At 42.3% G+C, this 11,383-nt stretch overlaps 1 protein-coding gene across 1 annotated transcript in view; it reads right to left on the bottom strand.

Moving 5' to 3' along the window:
- Positions 1–7,393: 7,393 nt before the first annotated feature.
- HIBADH (3-hydroxyisobutyrate dehydrogenase) overlaps positions 7,394–11,383 on the bottom strand; it is a 157,760-nt gene continuing 153,770 nt past the window's right edge. Inside the window, exons 7-8 of the mRNA XM_040433582.1 lie at positions 10,936–11,092; positions 7,394–8,218 (exon numbers count right to left, since the gene is read on the bottom strand). Coding sequence (XP_040289516.1) covers positions 8,060–8,218; positions 10,936–11,092 — 316 coding nt within the window. The 3' untranslated portion in view covers positions 7,394–8,059. The remainder of the gene's footprint in view (positions 8,219–10,935; positions 11,093–11,383) is intronic.

Below are 11,383 nucleotides of genomic sequence, written 5' to 3'. Positions count from 1 at the left end.
TACTTCTGGAAAATTTATAAATGGAAAATCGTCAATAAAAATTATCTGATTCAAAAAGAAGCTGCTGTTACATGGAGAGAGCTGCAGCGGAAATGACACACATCCTGAGCTGCCAGCCTGAAAAAAATCTAGTAAAGCAATTGGAGCACTGAATTGAGAAAATGTGAGGTACAGCGCTGATACCTTTTTTGGTATATAGGGGCTTCCATAACTCAAAGGTTTTCAGGCTAGTTTAGCATTAATGAAATTAGGTAACGAACATCACTGCTATTGAAAGGATCCTCAACTGCTCGGGATCTTCAGTCTTTGGAAACTATTGCATATACTTTAACACAACCATTGAGCAGCCGTGACAGTAAGAAACTATATTTCCACTGTGATAGGGCTGCAAAACTATTTGAAAACTTATGTTTTTATTTCCTCAATGTATTTTTTTCATGTTTATTTCCATGACTAGAGATGAGTGAATTTCATATTTTGAAATTCGTTCACACTTCGTTTGGTGGTAAAAGGTGAATTGCGTTATGGATTCCGTTACCGCGGTCCATAACGCAATTCTATGACGGAATGTCTTTAGAGGCATTCCATTATTCATTCCGTCGTACCAGAAGTCTATGGGCTGCAAAACTGATCTGTCCTGTTTCCGTTATGCAATTTCTACACTTTTTGGCTTAAAGGGAATCTGTGGCCAATCTTCTGGTGTCCTAACTAAGGGCTTGTTCACACGAACGTATGTGTTCCGTTTCTGTATTGCGGACCGCAGATGCGGATGTTCCGCAAATCCAGAGATGCGGACCAGTGCGGAACGGAAGCACAGAACGGAACGCTATGGAAGCACTACGGAGTGCTTCCATGGGGTTCCGTTCCGTACTTTCATTCCGCAAAAAGATAGAACTTTATATTTTTGCGGAACGGAAGGATGCAAACCCATTCAAGTTGAATGGGTCTGGATCCGTCCCGGAGCCTGCATGAATGTTCTCCGTGCATTGGGGACCGAAAATTGCAGTGCCCAATGCACGGAATGGAACACATACGTTCATGTGAACAAGCCTTGAGGGAAACATACACTAGTGACAGATCTCCTTAGTAAAATGCTGTGTCACTTTCTTTAATTGACCCAGCCATTTTGCCAAAATCTTGTATTGAACAGCTCCAGTGCATACCAATGAGTCCCCATATACCTGTCAATCAGAGGCACGTGGGCGTGGAGAGCCGTGAGCTCATTAATATGGGGACTCATTGGCATGTGCTGGAGCTGTTAGGCGTGGACTGCAGAAGCGCACGGCATTATCATGATTGGTAATGCTGTGTGCCTCTGTCTGACCTTTTTGTAACAGAATCATACTGATGGCTTTATGTCAGTAGGATTCCGTTACAGAAAGGTCAAACAGAGGCACTCAGCATTACCAATCATGATAATTCTGTGCGCTTCTGTAGTCCAGACTGCATGATCCCTCTCTCACACGGAGTGTGATCCTCACAAGGGACACACTCGTGTAAAGGGGCCTATAAGTCTTGTACTCCACAAATCTGGCCTTTATGGAAGAGTGGCAAGAAGAAAGCCATTTTCAAAAGGAACCCATAAGAAGTCCCGTTTGCAGTTTGCCACAAGCCATGAGAGGACACAGCAAACATGTGGAAGAAGGTGCTCTCGTCAGATGAGACCAAAGTTGAAATTTTTGGCCTAAATGAAAAACACTACGTATGGCGGAAAACTAACACTGCACATCACCCTGAACACACCATCCCCAACGTGAAACAGGTGGTGGCAGCATCATGCTGTGGGGAGCTTTTCTTCAGCAGGGACAGGGAAGCTTTTCAGAGTTGATAGGAAAATGGGTGGAGCTAAATACAGAACACTCCGGGAGGAAAACCTGGTAGAGGCTGCAAAAGACTTGACACTAGGGCGGAGGTTCACCTTGCAGAAGGACAACGACTCTAAACATACATCCAGAGCTACAATGGAATGGTTTAGTTCTGAGAATATTCATGTTTTTAGAATTGCCCAGTCAAAGTCTAGAAATCCCATTTTGAATCTGTGGCAAGACTTATATTTGCTGTTCACAGATGCTCTCCATCCAATCTGACTGAGCTTGAACTATTTTGCAAAGAAGAATGGGCAAAAATTTCAGCCTCCAAATGTGCAAAGATGGTAGACACAAACCCCAAAAGACTTGCAGCAAAAGGTGATACTACAAATGCATGCCACGATTTCCATATTGTTAAAATCATGTATCATTTTCTTTTCACTTCACATGTACTTGCTACTTTGTGTTGGTCTATCACATAAAATACCATTAAAATACATTTAAGTTTGTGTGTGTAATGTGAAAAATGTAAGCGGTATGAATCCTTTTTCAAGGCGTTGTATATCCACATTTAAAGTGGTGATGAGGTGTCTGTTCTGGGGTCTGAATTACATGGTAATTAGTGTTGAGCCCATACAGTATTAGAATGTATGGGCTCTGATGAGCCGAAGTCAGTTATTCGCAAAGTCGCATGTGACTTCATTGAATAACTTTGGTAGTTGATTTTTAAAGTGTAAAACCACTTCAAAACTTGAAACTGAACTCGGCTTCGGTTCTGAGGTACTAGTCGGAACGAAGCAGAGTTCGGTTTCATCTGTGTGCTCTCTCTATTTTTTGTGGATAGCACACTGACCCAGTCATTTCTATGGGGCCATGCACACATCCGTGTTTTTTGAGGCTCTGTGTGGCTGCACTGCAGATTATAGAACATGTCCTATTCTTTTCTGTATTGCTGACCAGAATAGTCATGTCTATTGATAGGAGTGAGAAAAATGCGGAATGCACACGAAAGGTATCGAAATTTTGAAGATCTGTTGTTTGCAGACCAAAATGCAAACACTGCCATGTGTATGAAACCTTATTGTTACTTACGCAGTTGCCATGGTGCCCCTAGTCATGAGGTTTCATCGTCAATTTATTATAATGCTTACAAATGATAACTACTGTATTTTTTGCTCCTTCCCCAAAAGTGGGGTAAAAATTGTGTCTCATGGAGCAAACACTAGTGAGCTCTTCCTCTCACTAGTACATAGTAGGACCGGGGAGTTGTCATTAAAGCGTACATTGTCAGGACCTAGTGCACACACTATGACCTGACGCTGTGCAATGTCAGGTCACAGTGCAGCAAGTTGCTCAGAGAAGACCAGGAAGCGGTGAGTGCAGGATGAGCCGCTGGATCTACAGAGTGGCGATGCCGTCTGGAGCAGGAAAGGCAGGTTTATTTATTTTATGTCCGATGGGGGTCTGATCTGAGGTCTAATGAGGAATGGGAGTCTGATCTGAGGTCTAATGAGGAACAGGGGTCTGATTAAAAATATTTTTATTTGCTTCCTATAAATCCTAGGTGCGTCTTATGAAGCGAAAAATACGCTATTTTTCTGTTATAGTTACTTATAAGTAGTATTTGTTTTTAGCTTTTTTTTTTCTGCCATAGATATCGTCGACCATACTGTCTATTATGCTGATCATACATATGCAATAGATGTTAGTCAAACAATGGTTCAGTCAACAGCTATTTCTCCCAACTCCCACATGCACGGACAGTTTGGCTGACACTCCTGTTGGTGGCTTAACTCTCAGAGAGAACAAAATTATCGGAAGAAAAATTTCAGTTCGCCCGATCATTCTTTACCCAACATCATCTGTCGGGGAGAGCTGGAAGCTCGCCATACACATTAGACTGTTGGCCGACTCAACGTGCTTGGTCTTTACAGTTGTTCAAGTGGACCATACGTATTCAATGAAACTGTGCGAAGAACAAATACACTTTTTAGAGTGTTCCTTCTAGGGGTGAGCGAATAGACTTCGGATGAAACATCTGAAGTCAATTTGCATAATACGGTTTGAATAGTGTACACTAGTGCTCCGTACAGTATTAGATTGTATTGTCTCAGATGAGCCGAACTTATTACTTCACAAAGTCTCGTGAGACTTCGCATAACAACATCATAAATTAATTTCTACTGTAAAAAAAACATTTCCTGAACTTGATTTCTGTTCCAAGGTACCACTTGGAACCGAACCTGAGTTTGGGAAATGTTTTTTTTACAGTAGAAATTAATTTATGAAGTTATGTGATATCTCGCAAGACTTCGCAAAGTAATAACTTCGGCTCATCTGAGCCAATACATTCTATTACTGTATGGAGCGCTCGCTCCGTACATTATTCAAGCAAAGTATTATGCAAATCGACTTCTGATGTTTCACCCGAAGTCTATTTGCTCATTCCTAGTTCCTTTGTAGAAAGATATTTTGTCTATGAACAATCTGTTTTTGAAAGGAAGATCTTTCATCTGACAATGGGGGTAAGTCATCAGTCGGCTAAAACTATGGTTCAAAGCATTATCTTCTAATTTTACTATGCAGTGTTTGATGCATGTGCTTGTTGTCAGCAGAAACTTGTCGATTGCTGTTAATGAGCTTCTTCACAAACTTATTGCGCATATTAAATGCATATTTGTATTTAGACTAAGAATAGACCCTCTGGGAAAAGTGGTCTCCAATTATTAATTCCATGACTAGTCGAGTTTTAAGAGTGAAAATTATTTTGTTTTTGGCTTTACCCATGGTGCATTGACTTGATTCTAAATAAATCATTTAGAATAGAGGACTTAGAAAAGATAAATGACTGATCTAAAGTAGAACTCCAAGGCTACATGCACACATGAATGCACTAGACGCAGATTTCACTGCATATCTGCAACAAATCTGGGGCAAAATCTACATGGAACACAAGAAATTTTGTGGATTTTATTGCAGATTTGTCCTGGATTTCACCATATGCATTGCAAAGGGAGTCCACACTTAAAAGGGAATTTATCACCAACGACTCCCCCTGTTCTCCAGTTTGCATAGACACATAGCGGTGGTTCACCTAATCAGAACACTGTTTTTCTTGTGTTGATCTGAGGCACCGTTTCCGAGTTACGATTCTTTTTCTTTATATACAAATTTGACCTTTGGTGCAATGACTGAGTCACCATTGCTCTTGTTGTTCCCAAGCACCACTTGTTTCTATGACCAACCCCTCCCTGGCTGCTTTGATTGACAGGCTATGCAGTGGCAAAGTGGCTGAGGAGGGGCTGAGCACAGAAAAGTCTATGAGCCCATCTTGATTACCACCTCTGCGGTTAGGAGAGAGCGCAATATGCGAGCACTTCTTTCTCCTTCTAGTGATCGAACCGCACCAAATCAAAACTTTTTATAGGTCTCTATGACATATTAAAAGTCTTCTCAAAACTCAGGGAACATGCCACAACGAAAATGCAGTGCAGGCAGCTTGTTATAGAGCAGGAGGAGCTGAGCAGATTCATATATAGTTTTATGGGAAAAGATTCAGAATCATGTGGGCGGTGTCACTCCGGGTATTGACTATGTCTGCATCACTAGGCCTACAGGAAAGGCTGTCAATCACGGAGGTGGACTGCCCACATAGCTCTGAAGAATAGAAAGAGCAGATCATTTAAATGTTAATCTTTTCCCAAAAAACTATATATCAATCAGCTTCTCCTGCTCTAGAACATGCTGCCTGCAGATTGCACTGTATTTCATGGCGACATGTTCCCTTTAAATTCCACAGAATTGCCTTGGTGCAGATTTAAAATTCCACGTAGATCAATTTACATGCAGAAATGTCTGCAGTGTGTCACTGCCATTTTTTGAAGCTGGTACTGTATTACACTGCCAATTTATCGAAGGCAAATCCGCACATAATAAGCAACATGTGGGCGAGGCCTTAAAAGGGTTTTTCGTATGTATAACACATATGGAATGATAAAAGGGAGAGTTTCTTACCTGAGGATGCCCATTGAGGACCCACATCCGGGTGCTGTATGTAAATAGACCACCACATCTAAGATGGTGGCAGTCAGGTGAATTACCCATGGGACTGCCTCTCTACAGGTGCCACTATAGGAGATCTTCAGTAGTGGATGGAGCCAGGGAAATTAAGCGACCACTGCCATCTTGGATAGCAGTTGGGTGGGGAGTTATATGGGCATACTGGGGTAAGCCAGGGGTCCTTTTAATGTTTCTAATTCCTTTCAAAGTGAGTTTATGTCATTAAATAAATGTGATCAGAAAGCTGACAACCCCCTTAATGTTTTTTGTATTTTTAAGTATAAAACCACTGCCCTGTGTGACCAACAGTCAGCTAGAACCTGGTCTTAAAGCGAATCTAAATGATTGTCTCAATTTTTATGTTCAATATTAGTTTTCAGGTCACAGGATAACACCCTTGACACTAGATGATAGGGCAGATCAGCTCCTTTCTCCCTGAGCATGTCATAGAGCAGGCATCCTCAAACTGCGGCCCTCCAGCTGTTGTAAAACTACAACTCCCACAATGCCCTGCTGTAGGCTGATACCTGTAGGCTGTTTGGAGCGTGCTGGGAGTTGTAGTTTTGCAACAGCTGGAGGGCCGCAGTTTGAGGATGCCTGTCATAGAGCATGCCCACAACACTCTCCTATATAAGTCAATGAGTTGACTTCTGGCTGAGGTTCCGTTTACTATATTTAGTGCCAATTGCACCAGATCCATCATAACTGTAGTATTTTCGGATATACGCACATTCATTGGTAAACAGGTTTGAGAGGTAATGTTTATTAAGAATATACATGGAAGTGATCTTTGCCGCCAACCTCTTACTTTGTTCCAAGACTTCATACATCAGCTTATGACAAAAGACAACATAAACCATTTGTTCTATTGCTTTATTAAAGGAGACCATGATCATTGTCAGAAAAGTCCAGAAAAAACCCCTTCATACCGATATCTGATAAAACAATTAGTAACAGTCCTATATTCAATCACAAACATATACTCCTTTTCCTAAATACATGAGGCATCGACAGGTGTAAAAAATGCAGAATTCTACTGTGACCCCAGGTTCAGTAAACAAAATGCTGAGTAACGGGTGAGTAGACATTAGGGCAGGTTTTGAAACTTTACTGTACAGCAATTTAAAAAAAATGCCTATGCACTTTTACCATTGAAACAGTATTCACCACTGGGATTGCTGTGTTCACGACTTCTGTAATGTATTTATTTATTTTTTTAAATGCTTACAATTTGCCATAGACCTTAGGGTACTTTCACACTAGTGGTTTTCTTTTCCGGTGTTGAGTTCCATCACAGGGGCTCAATACCGGAAAAAAACTGATCAGTTTTATCCTAATGCAATCTGAACGGAGAGCATTCCGTTCAGGATGCATCAGTTCAGTCCCTCTTACGTTTTGTGGCCGGAGAAAATATTGCAGCATGCTGCAGTTTTCTCTCCGGACAAAAATCCTGAACACTTGCCGGAATGCCGGATCCGACATTAATTTTCATTGAAATGTATTAGTGCCGGATCTGGCATTAAGTGTTCCAGCAAAACGGATCCGGTTTTCCAGTCTGCGCAGGCATTTAAAATTGCAAAAAAAAAATTTCATACCGGATCTGTTTCTCCAGATGACACCGGAGAGACGGATCTGGTATTCCAATGCATTTGTCAAATGCCATCGGTTTGCGTCAGGTTTGGCGGATCAGGCAGGCAGTTCCGGCGACGGAACTGCCTGCCAGAATCCTCTGCCGCAAGTGTTAAAGTAACCTTAAAGGGGTTTGCTCATCTCAGACATTGATGGCATATTGCTAGGATATGCCATCAATGTCAGATAGGTGCTGGCCCCAACAGTGGGACCCGTTCCTGTCTCTAGAAGTGAACGGAGAGCACCTGCGTATGCCACAGCCACCCTTCGTTCACTGCTACAGGAGTTCTGAAAAATTGCTGTGCGCCTGCATTCCTATAGAGGTGAATGGAGTGGTGGCCATGCTTGCATTATGCTATTTTCAGAACTTCCATACATGGTGTGCTCTCCTTCACTTTGGTGGTCTCGTTCTAAAGATAGGAGCAGGTCTAAGAGGTGTGACCCACAGCTATCCGACATTGATAACACATCCTAGCGATAGGCCATCAATGTCTAAGATGAGCCAACCCCTTTAAATTTGACCAGTTATTTTACCCAAAAAGTGTATCTATAAACAGCTATGCTCAAACATTTTCTTCTTCACGTAAAAACTGGAAGACAGAAGAGAAGTCCTTCTGGGCATAGCCCTTGGCACACATTAGTCTGTACACCTGATGCGAGAGGGATCCCAGCGGGGTTGGACTTTTAGTGTTTGTAGCAGAGTCTTGGGCTAAACCCAGATCCTGTCATAAAAAGAATATTTAGACAGTTAGATAATGTATAATGTCCTTCCAAAATACAATGTTAACAAATACGTGTTTTTGAACGTCAGAATAAGTCTAAAGATGGAGCTTGTAAAGCACTTCATCAGTAAATGGTCACACAGCAGACAGACAATCAGCTGTCAGTATGCAGAGGTGTGACCATCTCCTGAGACATTAGTAGTAGGGATGAGCGAATCTACTTCGGATGAAACATTCTAAGTCGTTTCGCAAAAAAAAACATTTCCTGAACTCTAGTTTGGGAAATGTTTTTTTACAGTACAAATTAATTTATTACCTGAAGTCTCGCGAGACTTCGCAAAGCAATAACTTCGGCTGATCAGAGCCAATACATTCTAATACTGTACGGAGCTCCTTCTCTGTACAGTATTGGAACAAAGTTTTATGCGAATCGACTTCGGATGTTTCATCCGAAGTCGATTTGCTCATCCCTAATTAGTAACCTATCCTGTAGATATGTAAAAAGCAAAAACGAAGTCATTTTTACATTTCATCTTTATTAGGGTACAACCTTGTAATTATTATTATTTACCATATTAAAACTCTGATGGGTCACATATATCATCAGAATGCGGCAATTATACATACTGGGTATAACACCATTCAGTAGCCAAGAGGATTCATGAATGGAAGCAACCTCAGATACCACAAAAGTATTACTATGCAATGACCAGAGGACATTGCAAAATTATTATGGCAATATACAGGTACATGCAATAAAAATATTTTTATTTTTTTTATGTACATTTTCCTCTCTGGCAGTGTTCCCTGCTGTTTCTCCCCTGGCCGCATATTCGGGTCCACCTTCTCCAGTGGTGGACCAGACATGCTCAGTAGCTTCCCTGTATTCTTCCTCCTGTCAGCATACTGATCTCACAGTGAAGCAGGTGAAGTGGTCCAGACAACTTTCATTCATTCACCTCAATTTCTAAATTCATACAAATATAAAACCGTATATCTCTCTCTAGACCGTAGAGAAGGATTTGTTTTTGTTTTTTTGGGTGTGGGGGCATTACATACCATAGTGCCATGGTGGTATATACTTAAAAGGGGTTGTCCAGGTTCAGAGCTGAACCCAGACATAACTCCTTCACTCATTCAGCCCCCATGAGTGAAGCCTTGGAGCATTTTATGCCCCCCCTCTTGCCCTGTATAGCGCAGGGCAAGGACTTTTTCTTCAGATCTGGGGACGTACCGGGCTTCTGATGGGCATGCTAGGCAGAGGTTTCCGCCTAGCAGTGAGCCCGGTGAGGTCACCGGCACTAACGCGCGGGCTTTAGTGCTGCCCTAGCCTGTAAAACAAAGACCACTCATTAGTGGCAGTGACATCACTGGGAACACTGCTAGGTGGAAACCTCAGCCTACCAGTGTGTCAATGTAAACTAAACAGCCCTTGACCTGCGCGATGCAGGGCAGAGCAAAGGGGAGCATGAAATGCTCTGATTCTCCAATCATAGGGGCTAAATGGGTGAACTAAACTAGTCTAAAGTGAAGTAGAAAGAGGAAGATGATTTCCAGCATCAGCCACTGTGATAACTATGGCTCATCTTTAGGCCTCATGCACCCGGCCATTCCGTTTTTTGCAGTCCGCAAACCGCAGTTCCGCAAAAAACGGAAGCCGTCCGTGTGCCTTCCGCAATTTGCGGAACGGAACGGGCGGCCCATTGTAGAAATGCCTATTCTTGTCTGCAAGACATGCTATATTTTTTTTGCGGGGCCAAGGAACGGAGCAAAGGATGCGGACAGCACACGGAGAATTGGTGGCACGGCAGTGGTAAATTGATAGAATTATGTGCAGAGTATGTGCAGGTAAGCAAGGCTACTGCTCACATCAGCTCAATGGGATTGATTTTAAAGGGATTTTGGGACTTAGCCTATCCACAGGATAAGTCATCATTAGCAGATCATGGGAGGCAGCACCAGTTAGGGGCAAGAGGTGGCAGCAGAAGGGCCATGGGCAATGAGCACTTTCATTGTGGAAACGCTCATCTCTACATATTCAACTGCATTGCTGTACTCAGGACAGCAATACAGTTGAATGCACCAACGGCAGTGATGTCTCCCTGGCCCACCGTTTCCTCCAATAGGCTTTAGTCCTAGTTAATGTAGCCCATCAGAGGCCGGTGTCAACATTATCGTACTGCCTGACCCAGACGTTTCAGTTTTTGCCTCAGGCAGCAGAAAGGCTAGGTGCACCCCTGCCGACATCCAGGCATCCCAACCATCAGCTGTTTCAGGCAACTGCCAGTGCCCAAAACCATACAGTGCATGGAAGGCTCCAACCACGGTGTAGTTCTTAGCTGTGGCATACTGAATGGGAGCTGAGCTGCATTACCGCTCATGGCCACTACACAACAGACAGAACATGTTGCCTGCAGATAGGCCATCAATATCTAAGACATAGAAAAGTGCTTTTAGTTTGGGTTACAAATATACAAGTTTTGACCTAAATTTACTAAAAGTATTGTTTCATTCACATTCACTTTGATGGATGGCACAACTCCTAAGAATAACCTCTTCTCTTGGGGGAGACCTCTCGCTCTAGAAAGGTCACTCAAAAAGCACTCAATTGATTAAACCCTTTATTATTCCCTAGATATAATAAACCTAGTATCACCAAGCTAATAAGCTTATATACACAGAAGCAATGTATCACAGCAATATGCATAATAAAATACCTTTGCCATAAGAGTCGTTCCAAATCCCCCCTGGTAATTATTGGCCGAGGGAACGCCTTCCATCACCCCAGGAACAGGATTATAGGTATCGCTTGACCAGCAACGTCCAGAGCTCATGTTCAGGATTTTGGCCAACAGCTTTGGGTCAAGCCCTAATCTATATAGGGTCAAGGAAAGCATATTAATGTCCAAATGCATCCAGACACGGATGAATTGTTTTACACACAAGCAATGCAATGTCATTTTTCACTCTTTATTAGGTGTCTAAGAATGGTAGAGCATTGATATGAATGATAGACTAGCCAATATAAAATTAAAAGGCATACATCCATCACCGTGTTATGCTTCTTGTTTACAACTCCTATTTAGAGATTTAGCACATATGCTACACAATGACCTGAGGGGTTCATTACATCACTAAATATCTGCGCCAAATGTATGGGACACC

Source organism: Bufo bufo, chromosome 5, assembly GCF_905171765.1.
Source record: "Bufo bufo chromosome 5, aBufBuf1.1, whole genome shotgun sequence".
Taxonomy (NCBI): Eukaryota; Metazoa; Chordata; class Amphibia; order Anura; family Bufonidae; genus Bufo; species Bufo bufo.
Note: the sequence above shows the minus strand (reverse complement) of the source record. Positions and strands in the feature narration are given on the sequence as shown.